The 18,209-nt window shown below is 41.2% G+C and overlaps 1 protein-coding gene across 1 annotated transcript in view; it reads left to right on the plus strand.

The window, feature by feature from the left end:
• LOC126249498 (uncharacterized) overlaps nt 1–18,209 on the plus strand; it is a 983,368-nt gene that overhangs the window by 568,609 nt on the left and 396,550 nt on the right. The window contains exon 5 of the mRNA XM_049951150.1: nt 14,275–14,712. Coding sequence (XP_049807107.1) covers nt 14,275–14,712 — 438 coding nt within the window. The remainder of the gene's footprint in view (nt 1–14,274; nt 14,713–18,209) is intronic.

Genomic DNA, 18,209 nt, shown 5'->3' on the forward strand with positions numbered 1-18,209 from the left:
ATAATGTTCTTCCAAAGACCTTAAGAAAAAGAACAATTGTATTATACAGACATAACCATTCCTAATTACAGAACTTACCCTTTTACATGAAGCTAATTTGTTACGTGTATGCAGAAGAAAACTTGAAGTGGAAGAGCTCGAAGACAAAAAATGCAAACTGGAGTATTTGCCTAAAACAATTGCCATGTAGGAAGAAAACAATCAGTTATTGGAAAAATAATAATACATTGCAGGTGTGCGAACAAGGCTTACAATTACTTTAAAAATAGTATATCGAAAAACCTTTATTAATCTGTAGGGGATACAAGATATCATTATTTACTACAGATACCACTAGATAGTGGCAGTACATTACAGTATTCTTAGAAAATGATAGATCCAGTAACATTTACTATATTAAATGATACGAGTAAAATCTATTTACAAACCTCCTCCTTCATGTGGATCTGCTTAAAAGGATGGTTGTATTGTATTTCAATGTAGTGTTCTCGATGTTGTGCATCTAACAACAAGAAAACAATTTTCATAGTATGAAGCCGATGGAATGACTGTATTTAATGGCCATTCGTTTGCTAAAGTGGTAAACTTAAAGGTTCTATATTGCAAATTGCGCAAGAATATGAGAAACAGTAGACATTTACGCCGAAGAAGATGTGGAACTTGCTAACAATTTTACTATGTGAGAAATTTAAGGTAAGATTAGAATTAGAATTCCCAAATGCACTCAGCTGGAAGACCTGTTATACATGGTGTCTCACGTACGACGTAAGCACTTTGTCCAGTGTTTTGTGGGTTCCAGTTACGGGTCAGGCAGATTCCGATCACCAGTTGCAAGATAAAGTCAATACCCTAGCGTAGGGCAACCACAAATAAAATTATTGGACAACATGTTATTCAGTCGAAGTGTCATGTAGCTTTCACTGCACATCAGCATAATGTAGTACTCACCAAGGGTGCCTTAACCATGGGTTTGTGTTGCTATAGAAAAGTAAGAGAGACAGTTTTTGGTTTCTTCAACGTACTGTTCTACTTCGGTACAAAAATCATCACCAAGTGCACCTTAACCTGTAATTAAAGTGAACCACGTGTGTTTGTGCTGTTATAAAACAAATCTCTAGGTATGTTGACAAATAATACAGACAGTTTTCTTGCTTTCTGTAAAGTACAATTTTACTTTTCGCGTTAAGATCGAATTTTTATCTGCGATCATGGCCGAAGCTGTCTGATAAGCTAAATATGAGTCTAGAGAATACAGACTCGATGAAAATAGTACTATGAGAGACGCGTAAAACAAAACTCTCGGGCCGGTATGCTATTGCTCTATACCAGCAAAAGTGATGAATTCAAAGGACAGTATTCATTGATACTGTAATCTAGATTACTGAGAACTGAGAAATGGAAACCTATAATATGATCCTACGAGCCTACTTATATACTTTTATATGTCGCAGTACATTTAGGGATAACACGAGGGGAGGTCTCTTCTTCATCTGCGAGCTATGGTATCAATGAATTACAAAATGGAACGATAATAAGTTGATCAACGCGCTAATGTAGTATCAAAAAGCTACATCTCGAGTGCTGGCATTACTGCAAGTGCACCAATTCCTGGCGTGCATTCACACATTTATTTCTGCAGGTGACCCTTGACACCAGCGCACAGACGCCAGTGTCTACTACACAGCAGTACGTGTGAAATGGCAACATCTCGTGTTTTATGATCATGTTTTCTTCAGATTTTACTGCAGTTTGGATGCTGGAGAGGTAAACGAATCTTCCAGAGGAGCACCGCACAAACTAGCGCAGTAATCATTTTGCATCTTATCCGATCTTAGCTTCTGTGAGCCACGGATAACAATTTCCTATTTCTGGTACTCGTCCTACAATGTTGTTTTCCAATAGGAGAAAGGGAGAATGCTCGATCACACGTTGCAAGGAATTTTCAAGAAGTCTTCTTCTGCACGACCGATAAATCTTTCATTCATTTTGTATTTTGATCGTTAAACAGGCTCTGAATTTCGTCACCCACAAATTCGCTTGAAACACTCATCCTGTACACAGTACATTCTTTGTTTGGAGTCAGGTAGAAGCCATCAGGAAATCTTTCCATATGGACACATTGCCAGACCTGATTATTTCACATCACACTTATCAAAGTGAATGACGGCTTCACCAAACAGACTTACCGGTTTGAGGCAGGTCATCGTGTGTTACTGGCCTCCATATTTAATCGTGTCTTTGTTCGTGCAGATCGAATGCAAATAAATGTCACTCGTTGTTCGTAGCGCTTCGTAGTAGTACAGATTCGGAAATAGCATTTCAATTCAAGAATCAGAATGTCTACTCATTACGTGAATTCATATTTATTGCCATACCCTAATTGAAATAAACTGTTTTATGTATTCAAAATCCATCGTAAGTGGAACGTTGTCAATGTCAGAAAAACTGGCACAGCGCAACCGCAGTTGTATGGAAAATCATATGCATGACACCTCATATAAATTGACATGATTACATTCACACTTTTCGTGAGGCCTGAGTACTGTGATTAAAAACAAATTTCAGCCTTTCTGATTGAGCATTGGAAGTTATTCGTGTACAGTCTTAATTATGCAGTGACTGACGCATCTCCTCTCTCTGGGCACGAATGGTTTCAGTTTTGGATTTTATTAGACGCTCTATAGAGTTTTCGCTTGTTGTAGTTGGGATGGGCTGCTGCTGGTTCATAAAGGCCAACCTGGAATTCTAGTGCCAGGTGGGTTTAGTATTGTACACGCTCGTTGTAACGTCTCAAGTTAACTACCATTTTGGACTCAGTAACCGTAGGAATTATAAAAAAGACATATTCTCATAAGCTACACAATTCACAGGTTCTCGTAAGCAACATCGAGAAGATTAACTTGGCTCCCTGTAAATGCGTAACGAAGTCGCTAGCAAATTAAGCTCACTAGAACCAATCAATTGAGAAATCCAAAGTTCATAATTTCCCTCAGTGATTACGTGGTTCCGCAAATAGTGCACTGCCTGATACGTAAGAAGTTAACTAACCGATGACATTGTAGTCTATATAGCGCATGACTGAAAGCTTCAGAAGAGTTGCACAGTTCGGCTGTGCCACACTGACAGCAAATAGCAGAAAAAGTCAACGTATATGATCAGCCGAATGTGCCGCCAAATTGTGCTGCAATAAGAGGTACGGTACAAGGGTCCTCTTGTGTTTTGTACAGCTATGGAATGCTCATTACATTTCTTCATTCTACAATAAAACAATAATAAAAAAAGACCTAGGGAACGTGCTTACATAGTTCGTGAGATATGTTCATGTATTGTTTGTCACACTGAGATGTGTTGTTACAGGTCGTTTGTATCTTGTACCTCATACGGATTCTATAAGATCAGTTTACGTCTAATAACTCACGTTTTACGTAATTTATTCTCTAAATTTTCTGTTCCACTAACTTCTTCCTTGTGGATCTTGCTGTTGCCGAAAATAACAAGAAAATTTTAGTGCCGATATTTAATGAAGAACAGTAATGTAAACTAAAGTATTCCATAAAGATAAGAGTCACGTTTTAACCCATGACAGCCTCTAGCGACACAGAACAGAAGTAAACTGTTGGTGGGAACTACATTATCTCTGATTCTGGAACCGTCCAAAGCTCTGTCCAGCTGAACATACAAAGTGCCTCACCTGTTGCGGAATAAGTTAGCTATCCGCTTCAAACATCGTTGTCGAAGTTTGTTAGGAGAAGTAAACCTTTGAGTATTAGGTACTGTGTGTAATACAGCCGGGATACACTTTTCACCTGTAGTTTCAGTTTCTGAAGTCCGTTCAGTTAGGAGGTACTGTATTTTTTAATATACAACACGCAGTAGCTTGGGTTACTTACTCGATCAGATAATACTCTCTCTCTTGGTTAACACTGTTAACGTGACACAAGAAAACTGATGAAGCTATACAATCACCTAACGAATAAAAAGGGAACTATTTCCTAAATATCGGTACGATGTGACGGAGTGAGCACTTCTGTTGAACGACTGCCATCTTTCAGGACACACTTTCGACGTTTGAGGAGCATCTATCGTTCGTTTCAGTGCATGGAAAATTACTATCGGGGATATTGTTGCCAGACACATCTAGGAGTGTGGTACCTAGTCGCCTATACTGGACTGAAATAACTTTGCTTTGTTCTAGAAACAATTACGTCCTTTTTATGCCGGAGCTCTTTACTCCTCGCCCCTTATTTTACTCCTTATTAAAATAATATTTGTAGACACAAACGCAATAGACAAAAGCTAATTTGTTACGTAGTTTTTCTATAATAAGTGATAAGTTTCCCAGCCCAGTATTTAATGATTGGATTGCTTCCGAAATGACTGTTGTATTTCCTAAATGACTGCTGTAATTTCAGATTTTCTGGTCGCTCCACTCCATGTCATAAAAGCAGTTAGAAATACAAATTTTCGCTTAGGTTTGTAAATTACTTTGTTTGGACGTATCTGTCTTACGATACAGTCCTTTGTCTGTACACCACGCCACGTTCTAGCGACCGCAGGCATCGCATGCGGGGGAAACAGCGACCGCAAGCAAGCAGCCACAAGTCGCGTACAACTTTCCTTTATTCACCAGTTTCGCTCGTCAGACGCGTGCATCTTCAGACATTTTAGTAGCCAAAATGTATCTAGTCAGTAGCTTCTGCAGGCAAATTGTGAATGCCTTCGATTTTCCCTTTGAATGCCTCAGGTAACATGCAAATGTCATACTCTATTGGTGCAGTAATGTTCTGAATCTGTCCCGCTCAGTTCTGGTCGGGTTCAGTATGCGCCAGGGTCGTCGGTATGGATGAAAATCTGATGCTCGCTGCCACGGAGTTTTAACTGGTTGGTGGTGCACCAACTCACTGCTCCCGGCATACTGCGTGTTGAAGTGCCTGTTCTGCAGACTGAGTGCTGTGCACCACGACGGTTTTCTTGACCTCCGTCGGCTGGTATTATGGTCGTGATTCTTTTTTTCTTTTATTCTTGTCAATACGTTCATCACTGACTGTGATCTTCTTATGGATAGTGGTGCAACATTAATGAGAATCGGTAGCCAGCGTGTGTGTGGGGGGCGAATACACCCTGTGATGAGGAGCATTGCTTGATTGAGTTGTGTGTCAGTGACTTTAGTGAGAACACTGTTTAGTGAATTGGAACAGCAGTATTCTGCGTGTCAGTGCCAAAGAGCTAGAGCTGATGATCTGCCGACTGTTGCCCCAGACTCTTATTGTTAACTTCTGGAGTATATTGTTCCAAGTTTTGTAATTGACTTTCATGGATTTTGTACGTCAGTGACCGGTATATCGTCTGATGCAGTATTAGAGATTCTAATCTTTAAATGTTACGAGAGGTTTTTAGCTTTCTTGTTTATTCCTTAGATGGGAAGCTGTTACATCGGTCTTTTGATGATTCAGTCAGAGAGTATTATATTTGGAGCATTCATCCAGCAACTTCAGCGCTGATATTTTTGCTTCAGTTTGCTAACGCTTTGACCCTGAGAGGTATCCACAGTATCATCAGCGCAAATAAGTTCCCTGGACTTTGTTTCTGAAAGGTTTCATGTATACAAAGACCAATAAATAAAGGAAAGTTGTATGCGACTTCTTATTAATGCCATGTTCTACTCACATGACATTAAACATTATAGTTCTGGCGTCAGAGCTGCAATAAGGACTCATGTGTGCTAAGCACAGTAGACCTGTACTGTGATGTGAAGTGTAGATGACAGTTATTGCAGTACTTGCAGCCGAGGCAACCTTAAAACTATAAGCCAGGCGCTAACGAACCACGGCAACCATATCAGCGACTGACTATCGCCACCCACGCCAGTATAAATCTACTGCATATTTCGTAAAGTATTTACAAGCTCTCCTTTCTGCTTGGAATGCAAGATTAGTTCTTCGAACAAATTACCCACAGGTCCCATCAACAACGATCACACATTCATCGACTCATGTACGCTGATCAGCCAGAACATGATGACCACAAACGTAGCTGCCGGTAAGTTCACCGTTGTCACGGTTAACAGCGGCGACGCTTCGTGGTATGGAAGCAATGAGGCCATGATAGGTCGCTGGAGGGAGCTGCCACCGCATCTGCACACACAAGTCACCCAGTTCCCATTCATTCCGAGGAGGTGGGAGGTGAGCTCTGACGCCACATTCATTCACATCCCAGACGTGTTAGATCAGATTCGAATGTGGTAAAATGGGAGGTCACCACATCAATTGTAACTCGCCACTGTGTTACTCAAATCACTCCATCACACTCCCGGCCTTGCGGACATAGCGCATTATCTTGTTGGAAAGTCCCACTACCGTCATGAAACATGATCTGTACGATGCCCCCAGCTTGTCTTCGCCCCGCAGCAGAGGTGTCGAGGAGCTGTTCCGACGGATTCGCGCCCTCCGACAGGCGTGATAAGGAAGGTATCGGAATTCGTTAGATCATGAAGCGCTCTGCCAATGAGCCAACGTCCAGTGTCCATGGTCACGTGCCAATTTCAGTCGTAGTTGCCGATGTCGTGGTTTTAACATTGGCACATGGATGGGTTGTCGGCTGCGGAAGCCTATCGTTAGGAGAGCTCGGTACACTATGTGTTTTGACAGACTTGGACTCTGCCCCCCAGCATAAAGTCTGATATGAGATTTTCATTCTGCAGCGGAGTGTGCGCTGATATGAAACTTCCTGGCAGATTAAAACAGTGCGCCCGATCGAGACTCGATCTCGGGACCTTTGCCTTTCGCTGGCAAGTGCTCTACCATCTAAGCTACCGAAGCACGACTCACGGCCGGTCCTCACAGCTTTACTTCTGCCAGTATCTCGTCTCCTACCTTCCAAACTTTACACTAGCCGGCCGAAGTGGCCGTGCGGTTAAAGGCGCTGCAGTCTGGAACCGCAAGACCGCTACGGTCGCAGGTTCGAATCCTGCCTCGGGCATGGATGTTTGTGATGTCCTTAGGTTAGTTAGGTTTAACTAGTTCTAAGTTCTAGGGGACTAATGACCTCAGCAGTTGAGTCCCATAGTGCTCAGAGCCATTTGAACCATTTGAACCAAACTTTACAGAAGCTCTCCTGCGAACCATGCAGAACTAGCACTCCTGAACGAAAGGAGAGCTTCTGTAAAGTTTGGAAGGTAGGAGACGAGATACTGGCAGAAGTAAAGCTGTGAGGACCAGCCGTGAGTCGTGCTTCGGTAGCTCAGATGGTACAGCACTTGCACGCGAAAGGCAAAGGTCCCGAATTCGAGTCTCGGTCGGGCACACAGTTTTAATCTGCCAGGAAGTTTCATAAAGTCTGATGTTAGCTGCGCCACATTTCGCCGCCTGTCTTGTTTTAACAGTCTGCCGAGCCTACGACGTCCGACATCTGTAATGAGGGGCGACCGCCCAACGCCACGACATCTGGACGTAGTTTCACCTTGGTTTCCCTACGTGTTGAAGACAATCACCACAGCACTCCTCGAACACCCGACAAGTGACGCTTCCGAAATCGTCGTGCCGAGCTTCCAGGCCATCAAAATCTGCCCCCGGTGAAACTCAGATCGCTCACCTTCCCCATTCTACATACGGATAGCACGCTCATTGACGCTACATGCACCTACGTGTGTGACTAGCAGTCATTCCTCGCCAGGTGACGCTGCTAGTAGGTCGTTGGTCATTATGTTCTGGGTGATCAGCTTATAAGTGCACCTACAGTCCATTACAAGAGTCCATGAAATGAAATGTCGTGTGGCTATGGCGTCCCGTCTGGTAGACCGTTCGCCTGGTGCAAGTCTCTTGAGTTGGCGCCAACTCGGCGACTTGCGTGTCGATGGGGATGAGATGATGATGATGATTAGGACAACACAACACCCAGTCCCTGAGCAGAGAAAATCTCCGATCTAGCCAGGAATCGAACCTGGACCCCTTTGCAAGGTATTCCGTCGCGCTGACCACTCACCTACCGGGGCGGACACAAGAGTCCATGAAACACTGTAAATAAAAGTCCAAATACGTATTTTTGGACAGAATTAGAGTTAAGTCAGGCTGCTCCAGAAAAAAAATTTAATTATCAGAAACGTCCTTAAATTTTGATTTAAATATCTGTCACTGAGTTAAACATTTGAGGTTTAGACCTTTTTTATGACACTAATCATTGTCATAGAGCAGATTTCAGATGCGGTAGTTTTTCTTTGATAACGGAAACTGGAAAACTAAATGATTCATATTACGCCAAATTAAAGAACTTCAGTCATTCGCTCACTGTTGGTGAACCTAACAAGAAGTACTGAAATTCTGTGGTTTTTATTTTTATTGATATGTGTGGACAAGAACATGGATCTTAAGTGCCTGCAACTCACAATATGTGTTACAGCAGAGAGATATTTTCACTTCTACTGCGTTACAGGTTGGTCATAATTAAACTTCCGCTATTTGAGAGGGCGCCCACGAAAACCTCTGAAGAAGACATCAAGCAGGTTGCATTCTTACCTTTTTGTGGTTCGACAACAGAGAAGATTAGTCGGCTCCTGAAGAGGCATAAAATTGACACAATCTTCAGGCCTACGGCAAAGATCCGACAACTAATGAAATCTGTGAATGACGATGTAGGCCTCAGAACACCAGAAATTTACAAGATACCGTGTGGATGTGGGCAGTTCTATGTCGGCCAGACTGTTCGCACTATTGAACAGCGCCACATAGAACATGAAAGGTGATACCGTCTGCGCTATCCCAAAAAGTCAGCTGTAGCGGAACATGCTCTGGAAAACGGACACCGAACTGCATTCGATGAGACGTCTATTATTAAAGGGACTAATAGCTTCTAGGATAGCGTGATAAACGAGGCCATAGAGATTAGAATTTCTGACAACACCTTCAAGATACGGTGGATTACAGCTGAGTACAGCGTAGAATGCGGTGTTGAGGGAGTTGAAGCGCGCCCGGCGGTCGCTCGACCAAAACATTACCATATGTGGTGCGGGACCGACCATCAGTGACGTCACAAGCGACGGCGCGGCTATATACGCACGGCAATGACAACCACACGACAGTAATCTACTTGTCAATGGCAGAAGAGATCTCTGCCGAAAGCTCGTGGGCAGTAAACCACTTGACGCAGATTGAAACCCGAGAATGTTTTATTAAGAGGGTAACATTTGTTAATTGCGTATCATGTTTACGTTCCAGGTTACAAACGTTGTTCAGTGTGACGACCATCTGCATCCACGACAGATAGGAACAGCACTAGAGACACCATTTCACACTTGTTGGCAATACTGTTCGAACGGTGGAAAATGTTTCAAATGGCTGTAAGCACTATGGGACTTAACATCTGAGACTTAGAACTACTTAAACGTAACTAACCTAAGGACATCACACACATCCGTGCCCGAGGCAGGATTCGAACCTGCGACCGTACCAGCAGCGCGGTTCCAGACTGAAGCGCCTCGAATCACTCGGCCACAACGGCCGGCTGAACGGTGGTCCGTGGAATGTTTAGCTGCCGTTACACAGCTTGTGAACTACTTAAAGATCGTACATTAGGTCCAGCAATGGCAACAGCAATTTCTTCAATAATTTGTGGAGCAAATGGCCGTCGGCCTCTCCCAGGAGAAATTCCCAAATGGCTAGCTATTCGAACTTTCGCACCACGTTCTTCAACCGCGGTGTCGAAAGAGGATCTCTCCGTATTCCTTTAAGGCATCGATACTAGCGTGAGCTGCAGCGCTATTACTGCTGTTTTGATAAAACAGCTTTACGAGTAAAGCCTTCTCACCTTTTCCAGACCCGTTTCAATTGTCTGGAGCTTAATGCACGCTGATGCTTGTGTTTCAACCCTACGTCGCCGTCCCATTACCGACCGCAAATCCTGCAGCGCACAGTCTAAACATCAAGCCCATAAAGTTGTGTACCCATACGGTGAATAGTTTTCAGTGTACGCTGGCTCAAATAGCGAAAGTTTAATTATAACCACCATGTATACTGAATAATATGATGATTAATTGTAAATTAGAAACAGAAAAAAGCAGAGCGTAGCGACAGACTAAATGACGTCGTAAATAATTTTCTATCACTCCTGTATAAAGTAGTGTAGATTCTTCTATTTTAGAAGTCTCCTCTGTATGTATTTCACATCATTCTCCTTGAAGTTCGTACATTCTTCACATCGTTGTTGCTTCCTATAATTTGTAATTCTAAGTTGGTGCAGAATTTCCCGTTATTTTGAAGGATTGTACAGGAATACATCTTAGTACCTACTCTACTTGCGACGGTCCACTATTCTGTTGGAAGACGAAATTATTTTCTAAACGTAGTTTCGTCTTAATTTACTGTACGTTCACTTTCGCTGTATCATTATGCGTTATATTGCTCATACTCTGCGCAGAGAAATACTGGCTTCTGGTACTGGGGAAATTTACCTACCTCGAAACAAGCACTGAGCCTGAGACTATGTCACGTCTAGTCGACATCGAGGTCACTAGTGTCGCAGCACAGGCTCCAAATGTTTCAAAAATGGGGAAGGAAATCCGGCGTGTCCTTTCAAAGGAAGTATTCCGGCATTTGAGAGGAGCGAATTAGGGAAATCACGGAAAACCTTAGCCTGGATGACCGAACGCGGATCTGAAACGTCGTCCTCCCGGTTGTGAGTCCAGTGTCCTAACCACTCCGCTACTTCACTCGGTCAAGAACGTAAAAAAATGCTTTCATCACTCGACCGTATTCCAGAAGACTTCAAGGTGACTTAGATATTCAACTATGAATGTCAGCTCCTCATCCGATTTTGTTCATTAATGTATGTTTCTTCCTAGCTACCCGTCCGTGACAGTCTTGCGGTCTATACACATTCCTTATCGGAGATGCAGTGAGGTCTGTACCCGTTTTTTGGGCAAATAAGTAACTACTTTTGGATCACAGATTTTGGACTCCATTTTGAGGATATACAAAGTGAATCATTTTCCTCTGTCTGAGAGGTACAGTCCTCGTCTGATGTCCTGACTTTTCTCTGTACTTCAAAAACGTTCCTTTGTACAGAATACACACAATAGTGGCCTCTGCAATATCGCTATAATGAATATGCACATTTGCAATTTTTCGTCCACTTCAGTCGCCCTCAAATTTGAACCATTCATCTTTTTTGGGTGTCGCCACTTTGCTCTCTCTCTCTCTCTCTCTCTCTCTCTCTCTCTCTCTCTCTCTCTGTCTCACTCGCCATATATATATATATATATATATATATATATATATATATATATATATATGTTCACAACACATTCTAAGAGTTTTCTCTCCTATTGCTACTGTCATTACTCACTTTCTAGAAACAACTATTCAGAACACTATCAGTATAGCCTGTTCAGACGATATTTGTCGTATTTCTATTATGTAGACCATGAAAAGCTCTGCAACGTCAAAACTGTTGTCACCATACGTCAAATACCACGGAAATAAGTGGCAAATGCCAAGAGAGCACCATGTAGCGTCTGAGGCAGCCACCCTCTTTCCTGCTCTTAGAACGGTAACGTATGTCTTGTATGCCCTAAGTAATGTCCAGTGTCTGAAAAATACAATTACACGCAACCTCGAACTATTTCAGTCTTCTTATGCTGTGATATTCTTCTTTTGTACCTATTTTTGAAAATAAACATCGTATCACACCGAATTTTTGGAGTTCTCTTTATCATGATTCCGACATCAAAATGCATCCCTCCCACAGCGTTGAAATTGTCGGCAAATAGCATGAAAAAACAAAAAAACTTAGGTACCCGAATACTTACCTTTAAGTTACTGACTACTTTTTTGTGACAGGAATGGACGAGATTTTGAAGTTTCGTGTTTGTTAATACAATGTGTTTCATTTTTTCCGTACTCCAAGCAAAAAATAAATTCTACAGCATCTGAGATCTGTTGTTTACGTTACTTAACATAATTATTTCTGGTAAGTCTACTAAAGAAACCCCAAAGTCGAAATAAATATATGTCTGAGCACTTCTTACACCCACTGTATGTGCTAAAATTAAAGTCCATTACGAACCTTCCGTTACAAATTGAGCGCTTTTAAACCATTGGTCTCTATACTTTCATTATATTAACAGCGTGATCACTTGCGTTAAAACAAGCACTTCGATTTAGCACTGCGTAAGAATATTGTACATTACATTTGCAAACTTTCTTATAGTGCTATGTGATGTAAGCAGAACTTAAAAGTTGTGGTGTGTAATATGTGATAGGCAAACTGACTGGGCTATGAATTTTTGGAAATTGACTAATTCATATTTATCCCATTCTGCTTACATTGATTCTACAATTCAAGGGTCGTTTCGAACGTAAGATATAGGCAAACATTTAACAAATGTATTACTAAAGCAAGAATTTTCCAGCTGTGCAATGATTTTACCATAATGGTCATGACAACCGCGAATAACAGCTCTCATTTGGAAAGATGAAGAAAGAAACTGACTGCTCCATACAGTATAGGAAGTAAGAGAATTGTTTCGATAAACTCTAAGAAATGACATCAGAAACTGAGTAACGGTGTATACAGAAATTCCTGCGAGGACCAGTGATCGTTTCCTACATCTTACATACATACACAAAGAAAATACTATTATGGATTTGGGACTCATTTCCAGGAACAAAGAGGAAAGAGAGATGTATAGAGAAGAAGAGGGAACAGATGTGTGTGGAACAGTGAGCGAGAGAGTGAGGGGGGGGGGGGGGGGGGGAGAGGAAGATGTGTGACTAGAACTAGGGGCTGGAGTGGAAAATGTCCCCTGCAGTGACAGTCGGGGATGGAGGAAGTACTTATATAATGTTTGACTCTACACACGAAAGCTTCTAAAAACACGGAGACGAAAACAATCAGAAAAAACACAGTGTACCACCGCGAAGTAAATCAACAAGAGTTACAAACATCCAAGAAACATAAGTTTTTAAATAAATGTATTTTATTTTCACCCATCACCCTTTGGTTTCTGTACTGGTAGCTTTTTCTAGTTGAAAATATTGATTATAGTACTAAATAAGAGAACATTCCTTGTCCGTCTCGCGTAGTTGGATGTATGCCTCACAGTTGATGTAAAGCACTAAGAGAATTGATAAACTACTGAGGAGGTTTTACGCACCTTGCACTGGCACCTATCTAACATCTGTCACTGCCTCATCAGTTTTTTGGTGTTGTGTTCTTAGATGTAGATATAGCTAGAATGACCAGCACTTTTAAAAACAATATTTTCACCTCTACTGAAATACGTGTGCTTAAGTGAAAGACATATCTGTGTTTCGGAAAAAAAAGAAAATATATCCTTCACAATATTGGCGACTCTGACTGTCGCCTTTCTGGGTAAACCAGTAAGTTAAATGCCTACAACTGGATTAATTTAGATGTATCTGAATCGACATGAAGTCTAGTTGTCTCTTTCAAAAAAGTTAGTTAGCTACTATAGGGGAATTCATTTATTGATTGTGCATTATTTTTCTTAAAATCATTTTAGTTCAAGACCTTTTTCTTCCTGATTTCGAAAGGAAGAAATGTAGACGTCTGTCATCTGCCTTTTTCACATATTTTATTGCCTTACGATTGGTACTCATTAAAATTTAAAAGAAAAGTCTTTCAATAAATAAATGGGAACCAGGATCAATTAAATGCACCCTTATCTGGTCTGTTTTGTTTCGACGGATCAGAAACTTACAAGATGTAGATGTTGGTGGTGAGGAATGTCATTTAAGTAAGTGCTGTCGCATCGCAATACAAAATACGAGTTTCTTATTCGGGAAGCTTAAGTTAATGATAAAATCGAGCATCCGCGACCGGAGGGAACGGCTGATAGTAACGCTTCGTCAGAACTGAAACCATTAAGTGTGGGAAGTTGCGTTCACTGTCCGGCTTGCGGATGCTCGAGCAGCACGGTACGGTAGCTGAGCGGCGCACCACTCACTGTTTGAGCACCATCACAGCAAGATGCATGTCAGCTATGCATCGTCCAGGTCTTAGCATTCACGTTTGCGATAAACATAGATGAAAGCACAAAATAGTTACTTTAAATAATGTTGTGGAAAGCGTTGAGGAAATCCTAGTGATACGGTAGTGTGACGTTTTGTGTTGCTAGTTGTAACGCAGGCGGCCGGAAGCCCCACAACCGGCGCTCCGGCCGCCTCCCTAGACGTACTCAAGTATTCTATTTGCACTGCATGTGTCATCCTACCACTGTGAGCACAGCACTGATTGTTTCTTTTCCTGCTGTTTTCATTTCAGACGTTCTACCAGCCTCCCTTGATTTATCTGGCACAGACTCTGCACTCTACCCGTATGACCCCGAGCAAGGAAATTTCCGAGAGTTGTGGTACCCCAGCTTGTATCCGTACTTTCTCTCCCCGCCCACCTCGCACCAGCACCCGCAACCGTCCCTAGAAGAAACTCAAATAGATTACGATGACTCGGAAACTAAACTGACTGCTTCCTATTCGGGGTCAATTTCAGTTAAGGTGATATCCTCGGAAAATGCCACGTCGTTTGACGGCATTGAGTCTCAGTTAGAGAACCCTCTAGTTGGCATTAGGGGTGCCAACCAGAAGGATTATAACGGAGTAAGGCAGGAAGTGCAATGGCAAGGCAATGGCAATGGCAACAGCTCGCTATTTGACGAAGACGGACAGCCGAGGCGGACTAGTTTGACGCAGTACCCGGGAAAAAGTATGTATCCCACAGGCACCCTCGAGCCAGAGACGAACAACAAACCCGTCCCCTGCTGCCTGCAGGCTGCTCTTTGCGCGTACGTCGTCTCTCTTAGCCGCAGGAGCGCAGGGAGGCGGGAAACTTTGTTATTCGTCTCTAGCCTATAATGTCTTTCTTTGTTTCTTCCAGCACGCTTTAAAATTAATTTTTTGACATTGGAATGAAGGTACACAGCAGGTAGGAAATACAGAGTACTTTTAACATGCTTAATAACTGTTTCACAGCAACTAATGTTAAATGCAAGCACAAGCTTTTTGAATGGCTTCTGCTCGCACAATTAATGCTTGTTGCAAAAGTACATGCCTGTAATTTAACATTAATTTTTTGGCCTTGTGTATGTAATATTTATGTAATAATGATATAAATATATTTTCCTGTTTCTCTATTCCCAAATTTCCTAAATATTTAATTACCAGTTTTTGAGACAAACAGCACTCTTTTTACACTTTTCACGTGTTTTATGAAAGATGGCACGACACGTCGATATTTTAAAAAAATCGTGCTACTAAACATAAGCAAATCAAAGTTTTTGTCAAAAAAGAAAAGAAAAGAAGCAGCATGAGCATAAGCACAAACATGATGTTACATTTTCTACACGCTAAATAGTGCCTGTACTTGGAAAACACTTAACACTGTTCACGCTGCACTTGGCCAAATGAACATGTTATCTTCCTCGGAAGGTGTTTCAGTGATTCTGCTAAGCTGGAAACGCACAATATATTTGGCACGCAATAAAAATAATACTTCAATGTTGTCTATCTCTTTCTTTCCTCAGTGCTGGTTTTTAATGTTTGCCTGTAGTGGAATTGTTATCAAATGTGGCATATTAGAGTGTGGAAGAGCTACAATTTTTTGTGCTGTTCGGACGGTTAGGGCAAATTTTAATGATTATATTATATAATGTACATTGCTTCAGAAACAAAATATGATTTGTATGTACGACGGGGACCATTTTGTTAGCTGGTTTTTGTCGCACATCATGTTTACTACTGTATCACCGGCACTGGACCGTGGTTGTGAAGATTACTGTTATTTTGAAGAGAAATTTTATGTGTTTAAACTGTCTTTTGCTTCAGTCACCGTTCACAATTTTCGCATTATGCTTACGACTAACTGGAAATCTAACAGGCATCACACGATTCCAAACGATATGTAAATTAATGCTGTTTTCAAATACGAAACAAAATACTTCTTTCTCAGCTGCAACAAAACAGTTGCCTAACAAGAAATAAATTTATTACTGGTGGAATGAAAGTGCTTTGAAAGGATGACAGAAAAATAATGTCGTTTCCACGGTATCAAGAAAAATGTGTGATATATTAACTCGGTCAAATCGGAACTATATCATTTCCCTGAGGAGGGAAGTTTGTGAAACGCTTTGCGTCAAGGTATTATTATTATTATTATTATTATTATTATTATTATTATTTGTTCTCCACTGCAGAGTCCTTGTCAAGACATGAGAGTGACGTACAAAATGTGAGCCACATTTAATGTAGTGCTACATCCATGCCTTTAAATTTCTTTCTTTTTATACTCAACATTTTATCCGTTTCTCAAGTTCTTCGCTAGCTGATGCAGTTCGAGAGAGAAAAGAAAGTTCGTCCAAATGCAGTATACAGCTGTGTTATACGCGTTACTATATAAACTACTATACGCGTATTTTTTTAATATGTAGCTGCTTCGGCATTCCCTTTTTCTGAGTCAGAAACTATTTTCTGCTTTGTGCCTATCATTCATGACGCTTAATCTCTGCTGGGTGCGATATTGCAACAAGTCTTACCTCGTATACTTGTACTGCGCTTTGTTAAAAATATTCGTGTTACGAGGTTCACTCTTGTTCTTCGCATGGCTTTAAATTTTATGCCCCTATAAGTTTATTTTTATTTAACTGACATACTTTTATATTTGGAAGTTACAACTGTTTATATTCCATTCATGAATGATGAAGTTTTAATTACACGGTTCTTTTATCAGCAGGAACACCAGTAAGTTTTTCAAAACAAAGCTTGTGTTATGTTGCAAACGCAGTATGTCTATATTACCAGCTTTGACTTAGATGTCATCGAGAATGATTCAAAAGATGATGATTACTCGGCAGGAAACTGAAAGATGCATTAATAGGAAAGACCGGAAAACTCGCGAATCGAGCAGGAAACATACTGAGGTGGAAAACGTAAGTATGAGTTTAACGAAAATTTAATAGAAGTGACCAGGATATGTAGCTATGCGAATGGATCGTACATGGTCCAAAGAAGCTCTTTGATGGATTCCAAGAGATAGGAAATGATCCATGTGACGGCCTACTGGAAGTTGGATATAAAAAATTAGAAAACAATCAGGAGCAATATGGACGCATATAGCTGGAATCTCTAATGCGTAGAGAAGTGCAGAAGAGGCCTTTATGCAGCAGTGCGTGTCAAATGGCTGAAAATGAACAGTGAGGTAGCGTAAAAACTGCACATGTATCACATTCTATCTCGAAATCGCCACAGAAGATTCTATCCTGGAATCACCGCACAAGAGGATTTTCGGATTTCGTTTCACACCAAGTGTGGGCCAGATAGCGAAATCTTATCCATGTAATAAAAATTAGTAATATATTCTTGGGTGTATACGGAGGAGTGTAGAAGCTAAATAGTTACGTGTAAAGGTACTGCCCTCCCAACCCCTCCTGCGTTTATTCAAAGGGAATTCCATTCCAGTAACTACGGAACAACTGAATGCTTCGTACACCTGAATTTGAGGGATGCGCTGACTGATATAGGACCTGTAAGGGCACAGTAAATAGATTTGTTCTCATCAACCATAAAGCCAAATATAGTTTCTGCATAACTCCCGGACACGAGCTGAGTAAGTACACAATAATCTTGATTGGTTCATTATCTTACATACGTGGTGTGGAATAGCGGTGGGATGAATGACGAATCTGTTGCGTTACGTATTTTACGTTATAACAGTGCCACTGTCCAGATAATGCTTTCAATCGAGTGCCCACTAAATTTCGAAATTCACTGACGACTTGTCACTAGGTTCGTGTTACGATGAGGATATAGTAAATAAGGTTTCCTTTTTCGGTTGGTTCCGCTGTTGTAACTTTCACGTCCACGAAGACGCACAGCTTCATTTTTCAACTATCTGTTCTCTAATGAAAGACAACGTTATTTACGAGTGGTATAGTATAAACTGTCCATTATAACTTACAACCTATTTGTGAATGAATGGATGAATGAATGAGATATCAGACAAACGGGAACCAAACAGTATAGGAACAAGTTAATGGTCATACAATGTAGCAGCACATTCACAGAACGCGGCAGAAAATCAGGGTGAGCTCAGACACTATTATTAAAATATAGAGGAATTACTTATACCATTAACAGTACAGGTAACGCATCAGATTCATGGAAACGGGCGAAAAATTATGTGGATCAGTACAGGAACTGGTACCTACG

The sequence above is a fragment of the Schistocerca nitens genome, chromosome 3 (assembly GCF_023898315.1).
Source record: "Schistocerca nitens isolate TAMUIC-IGC-003100 chromosome 3, iqSchNite1.1, whole genome shotgun sequence".
Lineage (NCBI taxonomy): Eukaryota > Metazoa > Arthropoda > Insecta > Orthoptera > Acrididae > Schistocerca > Schistocerca nitens.